This window comes from Cucumis sativus, chromosome 7 (assembly GCF_000004075.3).
Source record: "Cucumis sativus cultivar 9930 chromosome 7, Cucumber_9930_V3, whole genome shotgun sequence".
NCBI classification, from domain to species: Eukaryota; Viridiplantae; Streptophyta; class Magnoliopsida; order Cucurbitales; family Cucurbitaceae; genus Cucumis; species Cucumis sativus.
The window spans coordinates 481000-507354 of NC_026661.2; the positions used below are offsets into that span (position 1 = coordinate 481000).

The 26355-nt window shown below is 34.1% G+C and overlaps 4 protein-coding genes and 1 non-coding gene across 8 annotated transcripts; 3 read left to right on the top strand and 2 right to left on the bottom strand.

Moving 5' to 3' along the window:
• The first annotated feature begins 3269 nt into the window (after window positions 1–3269).
• LOC101213783 (kinesin-like protein KIN-7E) lies at window positions 3270–11856 on the top strand. Of its 2 annotated transcripts, none has more exons than XM_004148491.3 (15): window positions 3270–3559; window positions 4124–4364; window positions 5032–5375; window positions 5679–5768; window positions 5867–5967; window positions 6071–6184; window positions 6273–6354; window positions 6428–6495; window positions 6605–6670; window positions 6825–6949; window positions 7625–7961; window positions 8424–8525; window positions 8609–9463; window positions 9935–10248; window positions 11225–11856. In XM_004148491.3, exons 3-15 carry the CDS (start codon window positions 5159–5161, stop codon window positions 11544–11546), a joined length of 2793 nt encoding a protein of 930 aa, XP_004148539.1. In that variant the 5' UTR covers window positions 3270–3559; window positions 4124–4364; window positions 5032–5158; the 3' UTR covers window positions 11547–11856. The 2 variants fall into 2 exon arrangements, with proteins under 2 accessions (XP_004148539.1, XP_031744537.1); XM_031888677.1 differs by lacking the exon at window positions 3270–3559 and adding an exon at window positions 3695–4052 and having other exon boundaries at window positions 11225–11629.
• A 1029-nt stretch (window positions 11857–12885) lies between these two features.
• LOC101214509 (30S ribosomal protein S31, mitochondrial) lies at window positions 12886–13466 on the bottom strand. The gene has a single exon (XM_011660255.2). It carries the CDS (start codon window positions 13407–13409, stop codon window positions 13143–13145), a length of 267 nt encoding a protein of 88 aa, XP_011658557.1. The 5' UTR covers window positions 13410–13466; the 3' UTR covers window positions 12886–13142.
• A 929-nt stretch (window positions 13467–14395) lies between these two features.
• Window positions 14396–14482, top strand: TRNAM-CAU. Its single transcript is given in 2 exon segments — window positions 14396–14433; window positions 14447–14482. It is a non-coding gene; the product is annotated as a tRNA-Met (tRNA).
• A 32-nt stretch (window positions 14483–14514) lies between these two features.
• On the top strand, window positions 14515–21242 carry LOC101214028 (epimerase family protein SDR39U1 homolog, chloroplastic). 2 transcript variants are annotated; one of them, XM_004148492.3, is made up of 13 exons: window positions 14515–14794; window positions 14947–14997; window positions 16531–16606; window positions 16842–16901; window positions 16996–17114; window positions 17366–17410; window positions 17520–17598; window positions 18075–18136; window positions 18877–18979; window positions 20141–20201; window positions 20328–20398; window positions 20691–20830; window positions 20914–21242. In XM_004148492.3, exons 1-13 carry the CDS (start codon window positions 14717–14719, stop codon window positions 21013–21015), a joined length of 1047 nt encoding a protein of 348 aa, XP_004148540.1. In that variant the 5' UTR covers window positions 14515–14716; the 3' UTR covers window positions 21016–21242. The 2 variants fall into 2 exon arrangements, with proteins under 2 accessions (XP_004148540.1, XP_011658559.1); XM_011660257.2 differs by lacking the exon at window positions 14515–14794 and adding an exon at window positions 15504–16329 and having other exon boundaries at window positions 14966–14997.
• Window positions 21140–26338, bottom strand: LOC101214271 (ubiquitin recognition factor in ER-associated degradation protein 1). 2 transcript variants are annotated; one of them, XM_004148493.3, is made up of 10 exons: window positions 26185–26337; window positions 25330–25404; window positions 24536–24613; window positions 24089–24113; window positions 23940–23972; window positions 23722–23843; window positions 23488–23618; window positions 22777–22991; window positions 22149–22417; window positions 21140–21405 (listed from the first exon to the last, which is right to left on the bottom strand). In XM_004148493.3, the coding sequence occupies exons 2-10, from the start codon at window positions 25330–25332 to the stop codon at window positions 21313–21315; spliced, it is 969 nt and encodes a 322-aa protein (XP_004148541.1). In that variant the 5' UTR covers window positions 25333–25404; window positions 26185–26337; the 3' UTR covers window positions 21140–21312. The 2 variants fall into 2 exon arrangements, with proteins under 2 accessions (XP_004148541.1, XP_011658558.1); XM_011660256.2 differs by having other exon boundaries at window positions 21159–21405; window positions 22149–22411; window positions 26185–26338.
• Between the last annotated feature and the right edge of the window lie 17 nt (window positions 26339–26355).

Genomic DNA, 26355 nt, shown 5'->3' on the forward strand with positions numbered 1-26355 from the left:
TAATTCTCTGTTAATAAAATGGTCTAATTAATTTTTTTTGTATACCTTAGTTAAACTTACTGTTTGTTTATTTGGTTTGGTGTAGTATTTTGGAATCTTGTGAGAATTGAATTGGACGCGTGAAAAAAAATCAATCACCATTTTGTTCACAAATAATTAAAGAGGTTTATTACTTCATTATTCACTAAAATAGTCACGTTTTCCATTTTGTTATTTATGTCAATTCGTCCAATTACTTTCTTATATAATTATTATCAACTCGAGTCGATTCAACTCTTTGTTTCTAAGACTAAAAATGTCATCTAAAGTATGTATAGAGGAAAGTGATTATTATGTGATGTCATACGCGGTTAATTTAAATATGATTTTTTTAAGAAAAAAATGATTATGATTCTATGAACATATTTTATTATTTGAAAAAACAATTTTTTCTTTTTACAATTGAGAACATAGATATTATTAAGAAATAAGAAAGCTCATGTTCGGGTTATAAGAGAGAGCATAATGGAGGATTTACATTCCAACGACCATATGCACTTTTTGACACCCATTTGGCTATGGGCTACACTATTACACGCACTAGCCAGAGAAAATTGCAATGCTCTAAGTGTTGGTCTGAGACATTCAATTCTTACTTTCACCTAAAATAACATCAGTTGGAGAATTTTACGTATGATTATTATCTATGGCGTTAACTAAAATTTGAAAATCATATTCAAATTCAAATATTATGTTCAACTAATAAAGCCAAAGCTTCACTAGATATTTGTTATTTATACTTAAAAAAAATAGTTATAAACTCTACAAAAGTAATTAGGAAGTTAATCAAACACACATTGGTAATTTTTTACTTTCACATCACACTTAACTTGAAATTAAATAAGCATAGCTATTAAAATGAAGGAACTAAATTTAAATACAATTTTTATATTGTGAAAGTTGGTTTCAAATATAATCAAAAACATGTATGCTTTAAAATGATTTTAATCCTTTCCTAATCACTCCTAATTAAACATGTCTGATCGAATCAATATGTATAGAAAACATATAAATTTATTGATTCATGGTTTTTTGTGATGGAGTTGAATGCTAAAAGTGGGGCATCGGCCTCCCTCCTTAAGTTGAATAGATTCACAAGTGATTGGAGAGGTATGACTTTCATGATCTAAACGATTTTCAGTTGAAATCGAGACGACTAACCAAACAAAATTCAAAAATTGAAACTTCCCCTTAAAGACTTTAATTTTACAGGCCTCTATTTTTCTTTTTGTTTCTTTTTTTGTTTCAATTTTGTTGTGATGGTCACTTTATTAAACACAAAACTTAAAAGATTTAGCAAATAAAAATCTAAAAAGAACAAAGGTATTTTTACATAAATTATTTCAAATGATAAACTAGTGAAAATATATAAGCAAAATTTCAAAATTGACGACTTTGTACTAATCGTTATCTCTTATTCACTATTGACGACTTTGTAAACTAAAACAACCCTATATTAGAATCTTTTCTCTAAAAATATTTGAATTAACTACTTTTGTCATCTCATCCATGTCAACACTTAATGGTACAATGTCATAAGTTAGTTAAAAGTTAAGTTAGGAACTATTTAGAATCATTTTGTAAACACATCAACTTCCCCAAATATTATGTAGTTCGGGTTTTTTCAACCTATGACATGAAAAGAGTGTATGTCATGAATTGAACGTGTGGAAACCAAAAGTACTCTAAATCTCTCAATATTTTGTAATCTAAATCAATGTCTATTTTTTTCCATAAAAAATTAAAAATTCATCCAATTTTCTGGTTAAAATAAAAAACCCTAAAATTTATAGTAGAATAAATTTATAATATAAAAGAAATTAAAATTTTAGGTTATTCGTAAATTACAAAAAGGAAGAAGAAGAAGAAAAAGAAAGAAAGAAAGAAAAAGAAAGAGAAAGTAGAAGGTGGTATCAGTATTTATTATGATATTTTGGCAGGTTTGGGGAAGACTTCTCTTCTATTCTCTTTCTTTTCCGCTTCAACAATTGGTTCCTCACAGATCTAACGGTCACCAACACCAACATCGGAAACACCGCTGCCACGTGGCTCCATATCTGCCCACCTCTCCTATTAATTTTTGTTTATCCATTCTCTTTCCCCTTTTTTTATTCTTTTCAATCACGTGACCTTCTCAGCTTTTTAATCCCCAAACAAAGAAAACACACAAAAAGTTTAAATTACAATTTTGGTCAATACAAAATTAATTATGTATTTACTTTTATTCACTGCGTTTATAATAATAAACCTTTCATTTTCTTTTTAATAATTCATCAATCTCATCAACATCAAATGTACCTAATGTTTTATGGAAATCAACTGTTGAAAAGCTAAAAATAGAATACTTACTACTGTTGTTGTTATTTTACACTTTAGGGTCATAATTCGTAATGAGAATGAGAGTACGAGAAAGGTTATGTTTTCCATAAGAAAAAAATTATCAAGGATGAAAGAAATGTAAAGAAAATAAAAAATTATCAACCAATAATTTATTAATTAAACAAGAGAAATTTAGAGTAACACTAAAATGAGCCTAACTCAACTAGTATAAATTTTGTATAATATAATAGTTATTAATCTAGTTTGATTTTTCAATTCGAACCATAAAAAAAATGAAAAATCAAATTACTCAAAAGAACAAAGAAGAAAAAAAGATTAAAATACCATTTTGATCTTTATACTTTAACATATATTCCATTTTAGTAAATTATTTTAATAGTATACTCTTGGTCTTTGTATATTAAGAGATATTTGACCAATGAATGAGATGATAAATCAAACTTATAATCTCGAGGTTCATAGTTATTATGTACGTTGAACTAGACTCATTTTAACAACTATAATTAGGATGATCATTAGTCTATTTTGTACAAAAATTAGAACCGAAAATAACCTAGTCGATTTATACTAAGAAAAACCGACAACTGGATCGATTTTTAAAAATGTTTTAATTAAACTGGCCACCAATCGTATTTTTAATAAACCCGATCATTGAATGTCAATTTCGATAATGTCCATGCAAATTCATAATTATAATAATCAAAATCAACTAACTATTGAGTAGAATACTAAATTTAAGATTTATTGAAATCGCACGCGCTAAAATTAGAAAGAACCAACAAAATAATTTGTTTACACTAAAATAAAATAAAATGACAAGGAAAGATATAGGGAGGAGGGCATTATAGCCATTTCAGTGCACGCTATATTTTTTTTCTTTTTCTCAGTGAGAGAGAGAGGTGCGGTTGGAGGAGAAATTTCAACTTTGTTGACGCTCCATCGTCGGGTTCTCATTTCCTTCCACCGGCCATTGCTTCATCTCAAATTTCTCTCCTCCCCAAGAATAACACTCATAGCGACGGCTCCGCCGTGAGTTACCGGAATCTTGGCCGCTACGGCCACCCGCATTCTCCTTCTGCTTCACGATTTACGGTCGCCGACCGGTGCTTCTTCGCGGTTGTTATCTTACTGTTTTATCTACGTCCGTTCTTCGGCATTCATTTCCATCTTTCTACATTCGGTACGTTTGCTTTCACATGCTTGCTTTTTTTTCTTTTTGAGTAATCCTTTTCCTCTCTCTCTTTAATCGTCACTTGGATGCTTTATTCCACTCGTAAAGCTCCATCATCTTCTCCAACCTTGCAAGTTGTATCCTTCTCTCTGTCATTGTGGTTTTAGATTGAAGTTCATGTAATCATGCTGCGCAGCTGATTTTATCATCTCTGTGATCTTTCCTTTCGGAGGAATCTCGCAGAGTACCGTTTCATTCTCGATGATTTAATTGTCCAGTGAGGTTTTTGTTGGAAATTGTTGCATTCGAAGTTTGCTTTGAGTCGAAGTAAAACAACGAGTTCCAGCGAACAATTATTTTCGAGATGGGATTTCAATGATTTTTGCTTAACTGAGGATTTGATGAAGCTGAGATAACCGTTAGAATTGTATATTAGTGCCGTTGCGTAAAACTTCTAACCGCGCAATATTTCGCGTCCATTTTGATACGCACATTGTGAATGGTATACATTTCGGGTTTTTTCTTTTCAGTTTTGGAACATTATTTAATATATTTGTGGTCGTTTCCTTAAAGTGGACAAGGCTTGAAGACGACGAAAAGCGCAGCTGAGTAGCAGAGACTTCGGATCAGACCGAACGGCAGAGAAAAGAAGAAGAAAGGGGAAAAGGGAAATTTTAGAAACGACGGCGTTTGGAGGATCACATCAATTTCTCATACAAGTAAGCTATTGCAATCGATATCGGAACCGCATCGCTCTACCGAATGGATGTATTGTTTTCAGAAACGGTTTTCTGAAAGGACGGACGATTTGACAGTATGTTTTTTTCTTATTTCTTTCGTTCCTCGTCTTCTTTATTTTAATTTCAAAATTCACAGTACCAATAACATCTGACCACACATCTTATCGTGTAGAGCGATAATGAGAATATAAAGAAAACAATGTTCTGATGGTTGGATGACAATGCTTACCCTTTTGAAATTCCTCGAATTTGTCTGTAAGTTTTGTGGGTCTCCACTATGGGGAACGTTGCTGTCTAACATGACATTTGTGATTTTCTTTTGGGGGAAATAGCCCCCTCAAAAAGAGGGGGTTTAAAAGGGATGCTTAGAACTGAAGGTTAGGCTAAATTGTTAAAGGCTTAACCATGATATGGCAATTATCATTAATATGCTTTCTAACTTTTATCATTTTGCTGGTGGCGGGTAAATAGCCATGATTAGCTTGTAGTTGCGGTTATTAATATTCTTTCTACTGTTGGTTGGGTGAGGGGGTTGGTCAGATACTCAGATCAGAAGACACTCATGGCTTGCTGGATGGTTACGACATTAATTAGGATTTGTTTAGTATATTGTATTATTTAGTGATTAGTTGTATTTTATGCAGGCAATTCCAGTCATTAATGGCTTATGAGCTTTCCTCTTCATGTTCAAGGAACTAATTTTTTTTTTTTTTTTTTTTTGTTTGTTGTAAATCCCACCAGTGTCCTGTAAATGTTCGAAGCATGAGCACAATGGCTTGTTCATCTTCGAGAGTACCCAATTATGGATTGATATAGACTAAATCGAGGTGGGCTGTTGGGCTGGGAGAAGGTTTGGCATCATTGAGAAATGGGGGCGGTTGGAGAAGAGTTGATGAAGTTGGAAAAAATGCAGGGGATAAATGCTCGTGAAGAGAAAATTCTTGTTTTAGTAAGGTTGAGACCCTTGAATGAGAAGGAGATTATGATGAATGAAGCAGCAGATTGGGAGTGCATCAATGGTACTAGTATTTTGTACCGGAATACCTTACGGGAGGGGTCCACATTTCCAAGTGCCTATACTTTTGGTGAGCAAAGCTAATCTCTCTTGGTTCATAAAATCCTCTGTAAAATGTTTGTAAACATGTAACTTTTCGGGTTACTATTGATGAGGATTGGACTTTATCTTCCTTTCACACATTTTTTTATTGAATGTTTTGATAGTTTCTTTTAATGATTATACCATTTATACCTGACCGTGGCTTTGTATATTAAGTCCATGTTTCAAAATACGCCATGGAAGGATGCCATTGATATGAATATAACTCTTGACTTAATGGTATTGTATAAGAGGTTTATTTAAATTTGTGCTCACTCTTTTTTGGCGATAGATAGAGTATTTCGAGGTGATTGCTCTACAAAGCAGGTGTACGAGGAAGGAGCCAGAGAAATTGCATTTTCTGTAGTCAGTGGAATCAACTGTAAGTACACAATTCTCTTCCACTTTGATATGTAACATGCAAGGTGCTAATGAACAGGTAAGAACCTTACTCCCATATATATTCTTCCAAATTTCCAGCAAGTATTTTTGCATATGGTCAGACAAGCAGTGGAAAGACATACACCATGAATGGAATTCTTGAATATTCAGTAGCAGATATATTTGATTACATTAGAAGGGTGAGATGATTGTGGTTATTGCACTACACTTTTTACCTTCACCGGAAGCAAGCTCTTTTCTTATTGTCTTTGTTTGTTTTCTTTTCCTTGAAACAAATTTCAGCACGAAGAGAGAGCATTCATTGTGAAGTTTTCAGCTATTGAGATATACAATGAAGCTGTTAGAGACCTCCTGAGCACAGATACTAGTCCTCTCAGGCTGCTAGATGACCAGGAGGTTGATATGTTGTTTTCTCCGTGTACGAAAAAGAACTTTTATAATTGTCCTATTTTAGTATTTTTATACAGTTTTTGGTTGTAAACAGCGAGGGACAATTGTAGAGAAAGTCACTGAGGAAATCTTGAGGGACTGGAACCATTTAAGGGAGCTCATTTCAATTTGTGAAGGTGAAGCATTTTGAAAAATCTTGCCAGTCCCTGATTATTTCATATTTTTATGAAACCTGGTTATACTGTGCAGCTCAACGACGGATTGGAGAGACCTCACTGAATGAAAAAAGTTCTAGATCTCATCAAATTATTAAACTGGTGCGGTTCACTTCTCTTCTTAATTAATCCCATCATCGATGGGATTTAAGGGTTCAATTTTAATCTGATCGATACATTTTTCACACAACTTCCTTGTTGATTCATGCAGACAATTGAAAGTTCTGCTCGCGAGTTTTTAGGAAAAGACAATTCAACCACACTTGCTGCTAGTGTGGTAATGACCATCTAACTGTATGCATAACCATACAGCTAATATACTGATTACGTTTCTTCCTACTTTTAAGAGACTTCCATACTGACAGCACTTCAATGTGTATGTGTGGGAAACAAATTGTCTTCATTCCTCAATCTCCCGTCATTTCTGGCAGAGTTTTATTGATTTAGCTGGGAGTGAACGTGCAGCTCAAGCATTGTCAGCAGGGGCGAGACTGAAAGAAGGATGTCACATAAATCGCAGTTTACTGACTCTGGGTACTGTCATTCGCAAACTGAGGTACTCGAAGTCCTCTTTCCTTCCCTTTTATGTTTTTGACTTTTTTATTATTCAAAGTTTGTTGTATCCTACTTATACGATCTTAAGATCTATCATTCTGCTCTAATGTGTTGGGTGACTTAAAGCAATCAAAGCAAACATTACGTATCCTACTTATAAGATCTTAAGATCTCTCTCTCCCCCATTTCTTGGCTTTTCTATTATTCTCATTGTATAGCTCTCTTGTACATTGAGTTTATTGATAATAAAGAAGCTTGTCTCCTTTTAAAAAAAATGTGTTGGGTGACTTGTGTCTGTCGATAGTTCAATTATGCTCCTCACCAGTTTTTGCTTATTAAGTGTTTTGATGTTTCACTAATTTATACAACATCCTCATAAAATTTTAGCTTGATGTTCAATGGAATTGCATCTTGGGAAAACTCATTTTTGGAAAATTTCACTTTAGCCATTGGATGCATTTGTGAATGGAAAGGAACAAAATATTCTGTGATAACAATTTTTTTTAATAAACTTCTGTTACAATGACGTATTTCTGGTGTAAAGAGATCAGATTGGTTGACGACTAGATGTTATGCCCCCTCCCTCTCGCTCTTTTTCTGTTTCTTTTTGTAAAATTTGCACAGTAAGTGAGGCTCTTTGTATTTTTATAACTCTTGATTTCGTTATGTGGTGCAGCAAAGGAAGAAATGGTCATATCAATTACAGAGATTCTAAGCTGACACGAATATTGCAGCCCTGCTTAGGTGGCAATGCTAGAACAGCCATCATCTGTACATTGAGCCCTGCAAGAAGTCATGTTGAACAAACTAGAAACACTCTCTTGTTCGCTTGTTGTGCAAAAGAGGTGACAACAAAAGCACAAGTCAATGTGGTCATGTCTGATAAGGCTTTGGTTAAGCATTTGCAGAAAGAGTTAGCGAGATTGGAGAGTGAGTTGAGAACTCCTGCCCCTGTTTCATCCAGTTCTGAATATGCAGCCCTACTTAAAAAGAAAGATCTTCAAATTGAGAAGGTTGTATATTCTACCTGAATTCATGCTCTTGTGACATATGCTTACATTAATTTGACGTTCGAAGTTTTATTTTCCTGCTGTGGTTTGCCATGATCTTAAATTCATTTTGCGGAGCCTTTTCTTTCCTTAAAATTGAAGAAAAACGTTCGTCTGGTCAGTACATATTCATTTGATGTAGTTATTGTTCGGAAAATCCTGCTCATCATTTGTATGTTTGTGATTCTAATTTCTAAGAATATAATCATGTCTGTTCTAATTTAAGTTCGGTGTTGAGAAAACTGCATAAGAGAAGTCCTTCCGATAGATTTCTATTCTGTTATATATGGGCATAGACATCCTGTGTTACGCTTGATCAAAGGAAACCACGACCTAAAGTGGTCTGGTTGTCCCCCACATAAGTTTGTAGCTATGAGGAGGCAGAAAGTTCGGATGATAAATGCTTTACATTGTGTTCCGTTGCAGATGGCGAAGGAGATTAGAGAACTCACTAAGCAGAGGGATCTTGCTCAATCCCGGGTTGAAGATTTACTTCGTATGGTTGGAAATGATGATGTCTCGGGAAAGGTAAAATTTACGTGATTTACTTGCATGCATATATAGTTAGTTTCCTTTGTATTCTTCATATTACTTGCTTGCCTTCTTTCCAGGATATCAAAACTAGTTATTCTAAATTGCAAGCAAGGGATGGTTTAGAGTATGAAGGCTCACCATCAGAAACTTCAAGTGTGGCTGATTTTCGTGGTAGAGATATGGGTGGAAAATCTTTTAACAATCCTCATTATTATGACGGAGACAGTGATGATGGAAAAAGGTTCCTTGACTCTCAGTCGGGTCAAAGTGGAACAACAACCGCTCTTGCAATAGCAGAAGACTTCGACGACTGCAAGGAAGTTCAATGTATTGAAATGGGGGAATCAGTCAGGGACGATGGCTTGTCACTGCTTGCTACAAATAATGGTGAATTTAGAGGAATGCCGTTTAGCGTGTCAAATGATGGAAGTACTGGTCATGAATTGATATCAACCCCTGTGACTGGCAGCAGAGAAGCACATCAAATTCCAAATAATTCAACAAATGGTCAACCAGAGCAAGGACTCCATGAAGTAAGGAGGATGAACATTGATTCTACGAGCAGTCCTTATCGCGATGATGCATGTTCAAAGGTTACTGCAGACATGTCAAGCTCCAGAAGCTTGAAGCTAGCTAGAAGCTGGAGTTGTAGAGCCAATTTCACGAATGAGTTATCACCTGATAGAGGAGAGACAACCCCTCCTCATGGATTTGACAAAAGCTTTCCTGGAAGACCTGAAGGTTTTGGACGGAAACTCCCACAATTAGACTTCACAGGCGGCCTCGTGAGACTTGATTCTCAGTCCTCTATAGGAAGTGCTCGGAGCATCAAGACTTCTGCAGATGAAGACGTTACTCGCTTAGATGCCTTTGTTGCTGGATTGAAGAAAATGACAAATTCAGAGTATGGGAAAGAACTTCCTGACGGTCAGGTGATGCCCTTTTTTTTACTTTCTTGAAATAGATTGCATACTTTTCTAGATAATCTAATTTTCTATAATTTCTTGTGGATGGGAAATCGTGTGGTTCGTGGTTCAGAACTTGGAGTAAATTTATATCTTGGCATACGTAATGTTTGCTTTGATTGCTTTGTGAGTCTGTGACGTGAAAAACAACTTGGTCTCTTCTCTCTTTTTCTTAGCTTGAATACTGAATCTCCCTTGAATTGAATTTTGTTATCAAGGGACAGTCTTGAGCACTTCTTGGTTTGTGCAGAAGAATTAAATTCTGCCACTGCAAGTTTGCAACTAAATCAAATATCATACTCCGCAGCTTTTTAGATCAATGCATTTTTGGCCAATGCCTATGGCCTTAATCCCACTAGCAAATGATCAACTTGCGATTTACTGTTCAGGTCGAAATAATTTCATTTTTCCTAATAATAAGAAGCATGTTCTTACTAGGTTCTGGAGGATGGGCAAGAATTGGATTTCTTAAAGAACACAAATTATGTTGGAGGTGAGACATTGCAGAATGGGTTAGTCACATCGGATTGGAAGGAAGAATTTCAGAGGCAGCAGAGGATGATAATTGATCTTTGGCAAACTTGCAACGTCTCAATTGTCCACAGAACTTACTTTTTCTTGCTCTTCCAAGGTGATCCTGCCGATTCCATTTACATGGAAGTAGAAGTTAGGAGACTGACTTTTCTAAAGCAAACATTTTATTACGGTAATTCAGCTATGGATGATGGCCGGAAAGTCTCCTTTTCTTCAAGGTCAGTCCTTCTACCATGTTTTATCTTTGATTTCTAGCTTCACTCAATTTGTGCAGACAAAAAATAGTTTTAAGGTAGACTACAACTGACTACCTAATTATAAAAATGCCTTTTCAACTAGTACAAATATTGCTCAACTATGCACACATAATTTACGCGCGTGAGAACTACAACATGAAGATTATCTCAAAGGGTCTTGCGGTCTTTGAAACTTCTTGAATTACCAATTTGACTTGAAAGTTTAGATGGGTGAGGCAAATATAATAATATTTCATTTAACACTCTCCTTCAATATATGGAAGATTCAACAAGTGAAAATCAATATTAATTGAAGAGAAAATAATATCATAGATTTGAACGTAGGACTTCTTGGACTACTTGCTCTAATACCATCTTAAATCACCTTGATACCTTAAAACTTCAACTTATAAAAGAAAATTTAGTAACGATGTCATCTAACAAAAATTTGAGAGAAGTGTTTAGAAAATGGGTTGGGAAAAAAAGAAAGGAAAGAAAGTATTCTTTATCTGGTGGGGATATTTTAAATACGATTAGGAATAATTTCACTGTGGATATCTATTTAGTCATTTTTTTCCCTGTTTTAATTAATTAATTTTATTATGATTGAGGTGTTAGTTCTTTCGATGTCCTTGTATCATTTCATCATAGTTCAGGAGTTTATGCTAGAATATCAGTGTCACTGGTCTTTTCAGATGTAAAGTAGGTCGTCAATTATTTAAAATGATTGATTCGTCCAAAAGAAAGCTTAAGTTAATAGGTTTAGGTGAAAGGTAAATTTAGTATCATGTCCACCCTAATAACTACTGGTATACGTCTCTTGGAAGCCTTGGTTGAAAGATTTTCAAACGTTTGTTTTTCCTTACTCCCTTCTGAAGTTCGCTTCATCTCAACATTTCGTTTCTTTATATTTGATGTACGATGAGGTTTGCTCATTTTCTTCCTGCCTGGGAGACAGTATAAGGGATCTTCGTCGCGAGAGAGAAACACTGAGCAAGCTAATGCAGAAGCGAATCACAGAAGATGAAAGAAAGAGATTGTTTCAGAAATGGGGAATTGCATTGAATTCAAAACGCCGAAGGCTGCAGCTGATGAGTCAGTTGTGGACCGATCCGAAGAACATGAACCATGTAACAGAGAGTGCAGCCATTGTTGCAAAGCTTGTGAAGTTTGCTGAGCAAGGACAAGCCCTCAAGGGGAACTTTGGTCTCAGCTTCATTACACCTCCACAGAAAAGTAGATCATTTAGCTGGAGAAACAATAGGACTTCTTTAATCTGACTTCAGGTGACATTCTCCAGTGCTTAAATTACCACACCATTTGTTTGTTTGTTTGTTTTGTTTTTTGTTGCTACCAGTAATTAATATATAGTTACGACACTAAAGCATCATTAATTGTAATAGGGCTGTATAAATATCTTGTAAAACTTGCTTGATCTAGGAAGTTAAGATAGATTAGGCTGATCATGACTGATTTGGGTTTTCTTTTTTTGTTATTTTTTGTGTGTATTTTGTGAACCCAAACATATTAATTCCCATATACATTCTCTTCAAAGACGAGATGACCATTGTTGTCTTGTTTTCCTTCCAATTGGATTACTGTTGAAGATGATTCTAATATTAGATATTTATTACATAATTATTTAATTGTCACACAAAAAGTATAAAGGTAAAGTATTAAGGTAATTTTTGAGTCTTTAGTTAGGAGTAAGGTGGAGTGGTTCATGGATGACTCTCAATTTAAACACGTTGAAAATGAAAGTTGACGGTGTGTAACAATATCTTAAATTTAAATTTAAGGGAGGTACTAGGTGCCATATTTATGAGTTGAATTTGATTTTCAAATTTTGGTTAAAGCTATTGATTAAATCGAAAGAAATTAGAAAATTGATGATTCAAACACACATTTTATTTCTTTCTCGTTTTCGTAATCTAGATAGTTGGGTGGTTACTTCCAACGTTGAGAAAGATATGTTTTGCACTTACACGAATATTGATGAACGTTTGGGTTTGTAGCAAAAAAAAAAAGTTCATTTTCTTTTTTTCTTCCAAATAATATGTATGTATTATTTTTATTCTACACTAAATAGACTATTTGGCAAAGTTACAAGTTGACATGTTTTGAAATTTCCCAAACTTTCGTTTGTGTTTAGGGTTTAGAACATCAACATTGGTACCACCATCAAAGCAACAAAGTGAGGGTCCAACAAATTAGGATAAATTCTAACCATATGTTAGTGTTTTAAAGTGAATATTATTGTTATTATTATGCATTCCAATAATATATGCCTATCGATACCTACACAATACACAATTGCGAAAAGTTGTGTGTTTTGTTATGTTTATTTGTATGTCAAAAATTAAAAATTTGACTCCTTTTTTCTACATTTCGAAAATTTTAAAATAAAATATGGTCTGGAAATTTAAAGTGTTAAAATGAGATTTAATATAACTATTAATTTCCAACTCAAATAAATTTGCTAATTCTAAAAAAAATGATCGAAATCTGTTTATCTTCCAAATCTCAGCCGGGAATGGGAAAGATATTTATTCTCAAATCGAACGGTTCAATTGGAAGAAAAAGTTAGAATTTAGAAGAGTTTAACAAACCATCTAAACATCAATTTGTAATGCAAGCTTCTCAAAATCAATCCCAGAGTTGCAGGCAATTGAACCCTAATTTGCAGATATGATTCGAAGGAAAATGGGTCAAATATGAAATCGAAAACACGCCAGCAAGACGATTAATCACTATAGAACAATTCTTGACTTGAGATAAACCCAAACCTCGAGAAACCCTTGATTTGTTTTTTTCAAAATTACAAATCATGAAAGTAAAGTTTTATGCAATCAGAAGGAACACAAAAGCGATTGAAATCAGATGAGCTTGAAAGGAAGAGGCCAAGGAGTGGAACTAGGAACCTCGATTTTATCCTTGATTCGCTGTATCTTCTTCTCCTTCTTCGGCCTAGCGTTTCCGTAGGAGCCTTTGAATCTCTTCCCTCTCTTCGTCCTCTTGTCACCTCGTCCACAGAGAATCGGGACCAGTCCTTCGACCGCCATGGACGACGTTAGAGAAGGAGAACGTCTCTCCGCCGCCATAACTCCCCTAGCTACTGCGCCGAACCACTGCGCCATCGCCATTTTCTTTTCTCTTTTCCAATGGATTTCGTTCACAGTCCAATTGTAGTGGAAGGAAGCAAAAGAGTGAGTGGCTGACTATTGAACTGTATTGGTAAACATGGGCTGTGGGCTTAAAGCCCAAAAATCAAGCCCATTCTCATATTTTCTTTTATTTTTTCCTTTTCTTTTAAATAATGTATTGTTACCAAGTTTTTTTGGTGAGATTTTTCTAAAGAAAAATAAAATCCTAATTAGAAACACTAACCCTCAACATAGACTAAATTGTAATAACTCGTTTTCACCCGATTGAAGTTGGAACTTAAACATTACATAATAGTTGTGAGCTTTCCATAGTTTGAAGGTAGTTTTATAGCTTTTAAAATCTAAAGTATTTTTGGACACAACAATAACAATTTCTTTTCAATACACTAGCAAAGTTGTTTTTATAATCTCTTTTTCAAAGTTTAAAAGCGTTTGATTTTTTTTTCTTAACATGAAGTATAAAGTTAAAAGAGGTTTTTAGCAATTCCACTAGTATAATATAATATCCAACAATCTCATGTTACATGTTAAATTTTTTTTTGGTTGGGAGTAAAATTGTTGCCTATGAATTACCAATAAAATCATCTAACATAAAAGTGAGCATATGTGAACTATTATAAATTATATAACATGTATTGAATCTCCTATCTCCTTACTATCCAATTTGTATAGAATAAGCGAAAAACAAAATATTTATCATACATATTAAAAAAATTGTTCTTGAATTTATATCATTAGTTAAACAACCCAAAAAAACCATAAGCTCGCAATGTTTATTTAACATCCATAACTTATTATAAAATAAAGAAACTATAGTGATCTATGAAATAAATGTATAAAAGTACTAAAATTGACCATGTTTTAATTAAATTTCAAAAATCCAAAAGATAGTAAATAACGTTTTTGCACAAATTTATGAACTATAAGTTAATCATATAGAGTTAGTATGGCAATAGGAACAACAAGGGGTGGTGGCGCAGTTGGCTAGCGCGTAGGTCTCATAGCTAATACGAGTTATCCTGAGGTCGAGAGTTCGAGCCTCTCTCACCCCAACAAATAATTTTTAATGTTCCACCCCTCCACTCCCCGGTTGAGCTTTTTCTTAGAACCATTTGTTTGATTTTGAGCTTTAATTTTGTGATGGAAATGATTCCATGGCGTCCTCTTGATTTCCAGTAGTTGTAGATCAACATGGCCCATCAAATCCTCCATATCTTACTCTTCATTTTCCCCTCTTCTTTTCTTTCCTTCTTACTCTCTCTGCCGACACATCTCCGACCCCATTCATGGACCTCCCTCCTGCCATTTCCTTCTCATGGAGTCGTACTGTCTCCCATTCTCTTCGCATTCCTCAACACCTGGCAGTAAGTCTTCCATTCTCATTATCGCATTTATTTTGTTTTGTTGGCTGTTGAGGGATGAATATGGTTAAATCAACTCTTCCTTGCCTTCTTCCTCTCTCTATTTTTTTCTTCGTATAAATTCTCGGTTTTTTTTTTTTCTTTTCTTTTTGAAGATATGTGGCAACAGGTTTCGGGTGTTTTGTGCCATTGATGCTACAAAGATGGTATGTACTTTGAATTTCTGTGTTTTTATATTTCATTGTGGAATTGAGAATTGTAATGTGTAGTTAATTTGTAGTCAGTTTGTCTTATATGTTTGATAATTGTCTCCGCTGTGAAATTATCTTTATTGGTATTGATCTTGCAAAATTATTGACCCTTGACTTCAAGGGTGAATTTGGGGGGTTTGGAGGACTAAGTAATTTCTGTTGGGTTTTAACCAAATATTAGAATAGCAGTTGTCATACATTTGAAAGATTTAAGAATGTGATGGGTTTCTAATTACTATAAAAGAAGATTATGCCTTTGGTCTCCAATCATCCCATTTTGAAGTACTTTATGCATGATATACTAACTCAATTGTGTGAGTGGGATAACAAGTGTTGAGAGAGATTTCTGTTTGATCGATATCATTTTTCACTTGTGAAAATCTTTTGGTCCATGGTTTTTTTCTTTGTTTTGGAGTTTTTCCATGCTAACTTTAGTGTTTTGATTTTCTTAAAATTTTCAGCTTATTCATGTGGTTGTAGCAGAAGGTTTTTTTCCAACAATTTGAGACTTTGTAGCGAGGCTTTTGTCGGCTAAATGGCTATGGTGTTTTTTAATAGAGTTAAAAGCTCTATGGCATAGGGTCATTGTTTGCAAATACAGTCCCTACCCTTTCAAGTGGTTATCCGTTTGTGAGCTTGACACTTTGAAGAATTCTTGGGAGGCAATCTCTTTGAGTTTTTCCATCTTTTCTAATCCTCTAGAGTCAGTTGAAAATAGTTCAAACACTTTCTTTTGGCAGTACCATGGACTGGGTGAACTGATAATCCCTTCTGTACTTGTTTCCTTGCCTGTATCACTTGTCCTTCTCGAGGTTGTGTCCTATGGCTTGCTCTCTTCATGTTGGTTTCTGCTGTCGTCTTTTAGATAGTGAATTGTTTGACATGTCTTCTCTTCTTTCTTTATTGGGAGACGGCCATCTTCATTTGAGGAGTAGGAGTATTAGTTTTTGTTCCCCTAATCCCTCTCAGGGTCTCTCTGGTTCATTTTCCTTTATATTGGGTAGCCCTTGCACTTCTAGGAACTTAAGGAAGGTTCAAATTTCCAAGAAGGTCAATGTTTTTGCTTGGCACGCCTTACATGGGAGAGTGAATGGAATGGCTTGTATTCAAACACACTCTTCCTTCTTGTTGGGGCTGCAATGGTGCTTTCTTTGTAGCAAGTTATCTGAAAATCTGGATCACATCTTGGGGAGATGCCAGTTTGCTCTTTTGATACGGAACTGCTTTTTGGAGACTTTTGGTGTTTGCTTAGCTCGTAATAGAGATCGTCTACTTATGTTGGGGAAGGTTTTGTTTCATCTGCCTTTTTGTGATTAGGGACATGTTTGTTGGCAATTGGCTGAAAGCTTTTTTTTTTTATCATTGATTTTTTCTGTCTTGTTAGATCTGTGGTTGGTTAGATCCTTTTATTAGATGTTTCTACGAACCCTTTTCTGCTCTTACGTTTTTCTCAGCTCGGTTTTTTGATTAAAAAGCAATTTGTTGCAGAAAAATCAGCTCACAGTATCAATAACTGGAGCTACAGGCTTTATTGGCCGAAGGCTTGTGCAAAGGCTCCATGCAGGTTATGTTCAATACATCCTGCTAGGCATCTGGAAAAACCAAAGACATCAAAGCTTGCCTATTTTTAATTTGCTACCAAAAAAATTTCTTTTTCTATTTCTAATTTGCTACCAAAAAAATTTCAAAAAACATTGCTTGCTTAATATCATATCTTTAACCTTTATCTCCAATCTGCTTCTCACAATATAGTGGACGAACAACTGAATGAGAATTCTTTGTTGCGTTGATGATTATAGATAAACACAACATTCGAGTTTTAACACGCTCTAAATCTAAGGCCGAGTTGATATTTCCGGGTAAGAAGGTAATACATGTCATAGTCGTTCATGTTTTACTGTACCTTCTGACTTCTTTATGTCTAACTTTTAAACTGCGTCCCACATTTTGTAGCAAGGGAGTTTCCAGGAATCATGATCGCAGAGGAGCCGGGGTGGAAAAACTGCATCCAAGGTTCAGATGGAGTTGTTAACTTGGCTGGCATGCCTATAAGTACCAGGTGGTCTTCTGAGGTTAGTACATATTTCCTACGACATGACTAACGGTCCCATTTACTACACAAAGAGCTAGGAATAAGGTCTTGGAATGGAGCTTAACATTTGCAATGTCTTATGGTGGCACTAGATTTTTATGTTTTATCCATTACTGGAAATCCCCATATCTGCTTTAGACGAACTGTCTCTATAGAATTTGATTCAATTCGACACCTTGTGGTAGTATGGTTAAACAACTTTCAGTATACATTGTACCCATTTCAATCCAGATCAAGAAAGAGATCAAGCAAAGCAGGATCAGAGTCACCTCAAAGGTAAAAATTTATCCAACATAACTATAGAGTACTGCAAACAGTTTAAGGACTTTCTCCTTTTCTAGCTTACAGAAGTAAAAAGCTGATATGTTACTTAACTAATGTAAAGGTTGTAAGCTTAATTAATGATGCACCGGATGCAGCTCGCCCTACGGTTTTGGTTAGCGCAACAGCTGTTGGTTACTATGGTATGTGCTTCTATCTAGACTTACTCAACTCTCTCTCTCTCTCTCTTCCTTACCATATATCTGAAAGACTTGACTGTCTATCGTAAAGAACAGATGCCAATGTCTAGTTTAGTTTAAATTTTCGGAATATTCAAAGCAATTTGATCAAAGAAGCAGATTGTAATAAATGGAAAGAGCACTCTTGGTTGTAAAGTTGTCAACAATTCAAATTTTCTCTTCTTTTTTTTTCATTTTTTTTATATAAACTTTTTATTAAGAGAATGAAGAAAGACTAATGCTCAAGATGCAAGGAAACAAAAATACATAAATAAATAAAGACAAATACATAGCAAAACAGAAGAGAGCTGTTGTGAATTATTATTATCATTTTCATCCTTTTCCTATTATTAGGACTGCTTATTTTCTCAGTTTTGCAGTGAGAATTAAGAAACTCAAATTTATAATAAAAAATATTTTTGAACTATTTTATCTCTCAGGTACTAGTGAAACAGCAACATTCGATGAACGAAGTCCATCCGGAAATGACTACTTAGCACAGGTAAGGAGAGTTATTAGATAGTGCTTTATTGAAGAGGACTAGTTGAATTTTATGTTTCTTTTCTTCGTAATTAAAGAGGAAAATAGTTAACAGCAATTTCTGTTAATATTAATAAATAAATAAATAAATTGCAATTGTTTCCTTGTGTTGCAACCAAATTTCCATGAACGATGATGGAACATAGTGGTAATTCTATGGTTTTTTTTCTCTCACACTTTGTAGTTCATGTTTGTGATAGCAACTGGTTTGTCACAGTATTTTAGATGTAGCTAATAAAAGTAAAGCTTTAAAAGAATTCTTTTCTTATAAAATCATTCCAAACAAGTTCTTATATGCTACATGAAAATGGACTCAAGAAATTATACATCCTCCTCTAGACTCTTGATGGTTGTCTAGTCTGAAGGCTTTTTATTTATATATTTTAAAATTTTGGATAAAAAACTATATCGATGGAATGAAATCTCCAAGGATATCCATAGTTACAACTTACAAAAAGGCCAATCTTATAGGAAGTGCAAAGGATGTTTCCACTTTCCAATTTGTAGTGAGGAAAGAAAAACTATAGCTTATCTAAAGCAGGTATATTGAGGACTGTCATTAAGATTTGTTTGTCATGAACTTGTTTGCTGAAGAGCATCGTTAAGATCTCTTTCTATTTGTCATATACTGAAAACTTCCATACTACATCTTCTGATTTCTGGCGTTTGTGTTTACTTAAGATAAAGATATTGATTTCCCAGGTTTGTAGGGAATGGGAAGCAACAGCCCTGGGAGTAAACAAGAACGTTAGAGTGGCTCTTATCCGTATAGGTGTTGTTCTTGGTAAAGAAGGTGGTGCTTTAGGTATGGGAGTTTGCCCTCGTTCTTTTCTTTTCTTAATTATTATGTTTATATCTTTGTTTGGTTAGTTTACTGACATGTTTTGGAGTGATTCTAAAATAGTTAAAATGTTTTTAATCATCTAAAGCTAAAGCTAATTCTAATAGTATGTAGAATGTTTTTAAATGTAGAATTGAATATTGGATTGATTTTGAGCAATTAATTATGGGTTTCAGAATGATTTTAACTATTTCAAAAGTGTCATTTTTTAAAAATAATTTTTGTTTGGTCTATTCCACGTGGTTATGGTTCAAAAATGTTTATTTTGGTCTATGTAGTATGTACTCGTAAAATTCAATCAATTTGATAATCTTTTCTTAATCTCATTTTCAATCATGATTTCAGCCCAATGCACAGCACTTAAATAACTTCCAAAAATATTGTCATTGTTTTTCATCGAAAATCTTTCATTGTGCGTAATATTCGTGTTAGGATCTTACAAATACAAATGAAACAATATATGAAAAGAATGTAGGACCAAATTATGTAAAGCTTGGTTGAAGTTGAAAAGGCTCTCATGGTAATTAGAAAGTTTCTATATTGCGATAGTATATATTTCATTAATTGATTGTGACGTTGATATCTCTCAAGAATAATGTGATGTGCAACGAAATTGGTACTTTCTTTTTTAAAAAGAAAATTCTATAGATATCAATCAATTATGTCAAAACAACAATAATGTTACAAAAAATTCTGATATTGTTGGATATTTTTAGAAAAACTTATAGAACAAAAAATTAAAAGATATTAGTTAATACATAAATCTTTTGACTTTCTTTTTTCCTTTTTTGAGCAATTGTAAGAAAATGAAATATTTGACCAAATATTTACATTTTACATAAAAAAAATCTAATAAATTTTGTTTTTTTAAGTAGTTTTGTCAATTTTTTCTATTTTTGATAAACTCCCTTATTTTTTTAGAAAATACTGACTTTTAAACAAATCAACTAACATGTTTGTTATTTATATTTATGTTTTATGTTATCTACCTATCATACCGATTGAAGCTCATGAAAATATGTGGGGTGCAAAATTAATACAAAAATGTTGGTTGTATAGAGTAGTAGTGTGAATATCGTTTCTAAGTTAAAATTATAAAGAATATTGATGTATGTGCCTTTGCAGCGAAAATGATACCTCTCTTCATGATGTTTGCTGGAGGCCCGCTGGGATCTGGAAAACAATGGTAACACTCTCTACCTATGACTCCAAATTTACAACCTTGGCCAATTAACCCTGCTGAAGGTTCATTGGACCTTTTTTCTCCTTCTTAAAAGTAGTATTTATTTATTTATAAAATTGGCAAACGCAGGTTTTCGTGGATTCATTTGGATGACATTGTGAACTTAATATATGAAGCTCTCATCAATCCATCTTATCAAGGTTATATTTCCATTCTAACACACTCTCAGAATAAAAACATTATAAAGATAACAACTAATAAATAATTTCAATTACCGGCAAAATAATAAGTTTCGGTTAATATAGTAATGACCCTTTTGTTTTCGTTTTTGCATTTCTAATATTGTTTTGAATCTAAGAAAATGGTATATGGTAATAAGTTAATTAAATTAAATAATTTGTAAATAAAGTTTTGTTGTATTTTACTATATTTGTAAATATTTTTAAGTTTGGTTATAAAAAAAAAAAAAAAAAAAAACAACAACAACAACAGGGGTTATAAATGGAACAGCCCCAAACCCGGTTACGTTGGGTGAATTATGTAAAGGATTGGGAGCTGAGATGGGAAGACCTTCATGGCTCCCAGTACCTGACTTTGCTCTCAAAGCCGTGCTTGGAGAAGGAGCTTCTGTGGTTCGTCACAATCCCACACTCTTTGCTTTCTTCTTTTAATTTATATCTATTTTTCCAAAGTTGCTCATTTTCTATTCTAATAGGTGTTGGAAGGGCAAAAGGTTGTTCCTACCAGAGCCAAGGAATTGGGTTTTTCGTATAAGTACCCTTCCGTGAAGGACGCACTCAAGTCCATTCTTTCCTAAGCTCAATTATGAAGAAAATTCGCCACAGCAATTTTTTCTTTCTTTTGTTGGATGAGATTTATTTAATTGTGTTGTAAATTCGATTTTGGGATGAAGTGAAATGATGCAAAGATTAAAAATGTAGTGGAGAAGGAGATTGAATATTTGGTCATGAATTATAAATTTATAGACACAAAGTGGGGTATAGCATGGCATGGCATAATTTCAACTACATTGTGAGTTCGTTCTATGAGATATTGTAGACAATGAACGGTTCCTATATATATCTACTGAAGTAAATAAATGTTAGATAATCAATCAACCTCTCAATGAGTACCTTTTCCCAGCAAATGGTTGAAATTTTGGGTTATCCTTTTCAGCCTCATCTTTTTTACTCTCTTTTGAAGCCTCCTACAAAATGTCATAACAGATTCTGTTATTTTTCTTCTTTTTGAAACAATAAATAAATAAATTTAGTTTTTTAAATATACAAAAATGAATCAAACTAATTACAAGTTAGATAAAGTAAGAAACTTGTATCAATTCTCATCAATATAAATGCTGTTAAAAAGTTTAAAAAGTATTAGTAGCCTTCGAACAATGAGGGTTGTCTCTAAGGTTTTTTAATTCTTTTTACGTTTCTCTTTTTCTCTCTTTCTACCCCTCTTTTTCTAATTAGAAAAAAATCATTCATGTATGAAATATCCAAAGAATGTACAGAGATCCTTATATAATAGGGAATACAAAATATAGGTCCAATTTGCAACAACAAAATCTAATCTAACCTATGATCTTTAAGAGGTTGGCAATTTTTACACCAAAAAAAATAGCATTATAGATAAATGAGTTAAAAAGTACGTTCTTTAATTTTTAAATTTTAAATTTTATGTCTAATAACCTTGATTCAATAGGTATAATTTTATGTCTAATAACCTTGATTCAATAGGTATTTTAAAATTCACAGATTTACAAAACACGAAATTGGAAAGGCATAGGATTATGTTGGGTTCTATTAGACTTGAAATAAAAGATATCAAAGGCATGTAAGGCACAAAATTGAAAATAACCAACTAGATTTTTTAAAGACAGAGTATCTATTGAACGCAAATTTAAAAGTTTAAATAAGATGATGATTGTGAGCAAAGTGAGTATACCTTTGGAGTCTCTTTAGGATTCCGATTAGCATTTTGTCCAAATACTAACTTTCCCTGAGACTGACGAATTCCATTCACTGAGCTAGAAGATCCAGCAGACTGTTGTGCATGGCCATATCTACTACTACCACCCGATTGCTTCGCATCAGCTGACCTAGAAGATGAAATTGGCTGAGGCTGGTGATTTGAAGATTTACCATCCAAACGTCTTCCTGTTCCTGTGAAAGCACTAAATTTGGGTTCAGCTTCGGAATCTGGAGCTTCTGCAACTGCAAGAAAGTTCATTTAGAATATGAAAGATTACCCACACGCAGCTTCTAAATGCATCTCTTCCACAATCATTAGTAACTAGAACTAGTAAACGGTGGCCTTATGATTCTCCTTGGCTCAAGATTGCTAAATCCTATAACGTTGAATAACTAGAAACTCTCTATAGAATCAGGTTACAAAGCTGATTTAGAAAAAAACACCAACTTCATATGCATAAATAAAATAAAATCAAGCATTATTATTTAACTGATTTAAAATACACACACCTAAACCCTAAACTCTAAACACTAAACACTAAACACTAACATCATCAGCAAACTGCACCAAGAATTGAGCAAAAAGGAGTAGAAGATGAAACCTTGTTCCTTCCCTTTTGTTGGTGCAACAAGCTTCTCCGGTTCTTTGTAATCCAGGGGGGGTGCAAAATCCACCTCACAATCTGTCTCAATGATACTTATTGCATTGGATGGCTTCGTTTCGACTATGTCAATGTAATATTTCTTGTTGTTATATGCCACCATAATACTGTCTCCAGTGGTGAGGCAGGAGAAATTCCTAAGTGTTGTCTCTAAGCTGCATGACAAAGACAAATAATCTGACATGTGAAACAAACTTCATCACAGGAACTACGATATTTATTACAAGGGCATATCACCCATAAAGGAAATTCCACACCCTTATCATCCCTTGGATGAGTTCAAAAATGTGTTTGAGAGCAATGTTCTAACATTTAACACTTCCTTAACTATCATGCACAGACATACTTCTCCATTCTTTAATAAGAAAATCAGCGTCCAAATTTATCTTATCACCTATGAAGTCAAGCATGAACAATTTGATATTGACCATAAATTTTTTTCAATATAACTTTCATCAAGCAACAAATGATGTCTTCGGATCCAAAAGTTCTTCCATGCAGGCTATAGGTGGTAGCGGCTAAATTAATGTAGGTTAAAGAGCTCATCTTCAAATTAAGTAAGAAAACAATCAAGGATTTCAAATTAGAACTCCTTCCTGTGACCTCAGCTGTAAATACAAATAAGTGGAGAAAGTTGAAGAACTATCTTACATTGCTTTGGGATTTGAGATATCCAAAAAGTCCTTTGTGTGAGGTTGTAATTTAACATAGGTTCCCTTTGGAAGGGTGACATTCTTCACTCGCACTAGGTCTCCTTCTTGTAAAACCATGTTCTCCATCATCTAAAAGGGTAACAATTAGAACGGAAGTGTTCTAGGACAAAACATAAAACAGAGCTACTAACACCTAGGACATGTATCACACAAGAGAAATATGGAACCCTACCCAATAAGGCATGTAAATCATGCCTTCTTCTGCAACAAACTCCAAAACCCCACAATGAGATACTCGCTCAACAGCATCATTTCGTAGCTCAAATAACATTGGATAATCAATTTGTAATGAAGCTGCAGGGTGTTAAGTTTAAATCAGTCACCTATGATGAAAAGAACAGAGGAAAAAATAGGAGAACAAAAACAATTTTTAAGAGTATGCCAACAAACCAAGGCGATCAAGGGCTGATGGAGGCATTATAACTGAAAATCAAAATTGAAATAAACAACATGAGAAACTATGAATATGAAGTTGAAAAATATGTTGAAAAAGGAACAGAAACCTAAAACGTAAAAAGGGTGAAGACTGAACATCTTACTTCTATCTCCAGTTTCAAGGTGTGGCTGCAGTATGAAAAAATTAACTGGGATTAGAAGAAATTAACTATTTTGGGAATAAGAAAACAATTCAATTTTATGCGTGCAAACATGGATGCTTTAAAGTTCTTTATAACAAAGAGCAACATTCCAATATATATTTTCTTTCGCCTACAAATTAGAGATGTCCGCAGCAGTTTCTTGAGATTACATGAAATTCCAAGAGCGACACACAAAAAGAAAATGACAAATAATAATGCAAGAGCAATGGTTGATCCATGTTGAAACTTCAAACAAAGACAAGTATCACAAGGCTGCCTACATTTAGTTATCTAGCATGAAGAAGGCCTTTGTCATGCATGCAAAACAAAACAAGGAACACCCCAAACACTAATCAACATTTGAGCACACTTCTAAAAATGACAAATAAATATAGAAGGAAATCAAACCTTATCAATAAATGATGTAGAGAAACATTGATAACTTTGCTCAAATGATGTTCCACGATATCCATACCCATCAAAATACTGCAGATGTAGAAACATAGAGATAGCGTGAATTGTAATAACTACAAAAACTAACCAATTTCTTTTCAGAAAAATGTACATAACTTTTCACATTAAGAACCCTCCTAAAATGGGGAACTGGAGGCTGATGTATTGAAAAAACCATAACAACTTGGACATGACCAGAGGAATCTACAACGAAAGTAAAATTCTCCCTCGAGGTTTGAATTGATTGAAAACATCCCAAACATTATGTTCTCAAATTTAGTTTATCATACAAGTGACAAACTGCTTTGACCAGGTGAGATCAGAGATGTACAAAATGAAAATATATTCTTAAAAAAGAAGTTCCCTGATCGCTCTTACATCGTATAAGGTATTAAGTAAAAGGTTTTAGGTTGGAAAAGTAAATATGCAACATAATAAATCCTATGCAAATATTTGTTCAGCAGGTTTCGTGTTCCATAGCCAGAAGAAGCACAAGATCTTAAGGTCAAGGATTAACAAAAAAGCAGTAATGTACATGACAAGAAAGAAGAAATCAGTAATTTATTAAATTGGGGGACAGCAGAACCTTCCGTAAGATCAATCAATTCAACTCCACCTCACGTCTAAAACACATACTACATGCCTTTTCTTCATTTTCTCATCACACGGGCAATGCAAGAATCGAATGCAGTTTCACAAAAAAAACATCAAAGGTATTCATTAGAACAAGCTGAGAAAATAATTCATACCATTTTGTACAGCCTGTATAGAGTGCCTCGACGGTTAATCAACCTCCTAAAGGCTCCAAATCGAGTGGTGAAGAACTGCATGTTGTACGATATGTAAGAAAACCAAATGCTTGAAAACTACGGTATCATAATCATAAACCTTAAAGTCAAGCAATAAATCGCTAATGCACAATTCCATTTATACAGCGTAGTGACTAAAGGACACCAAGCGCATAAAACTGATTCATCACCAAAACAGCATAAAAAAGTACATAGATAGACAACAAATCCTCAGTTCCCCTATATCAAACATGAAATAACAGCTAGACAGAAATACATAAAACAAGGAAAACAATAAGAATATGAAGAAGAAGAAAAATCAGAACACCAAAGATAATCAATCAATCAAGTTGCTACGTTTATACAGCGTAGTGACTAAAGGACACCAAGCGCATAAAACTGATTCATCACCAAAACAGCAGAAAAAAGTACATAAATAGACAGCAAATCCTCAGTTCCCCTATATCAAACATGAAATAACAGGTAGACAGAAATACATAAAACAAGGCAAACAATAAGAATATGAAGAAGAAGAAAAATCAGAACACCAAAGATAATCAATCAATCAAGTTGCTACGTTTATCTTTCATTGGCCGCAGGTAACTAACATCTTCCCATCAACGGAACAGTAAATAAGTTAACTAACAAATGAATGCACATATCCAGATGAGAAGAATGGGAAGATAATGAAAATTCAAAGTTCCGGTCAGTCAGCTTTCTGAGCAAGCAAAACAACCAGAGTAACATCTCAAAACGATCAACCAAGATAAACCTCGAATGAAAAAACCACAAGTCAGAATGCGAATGCAAACGTACCAGAAGGGAGCGATGAGTCGCCGATGAAACGATCGACGATGGGAGGAAGAACGAAGGGGAGAGAGTTTTGATCGGTTTGGATGATGAGCGTCCGATTTTGCGGATTTGGAAACCCGAAAATACTCGTAAGCAAAGTAGATGCTGGAATACGTAATATTCACGCTATGTATC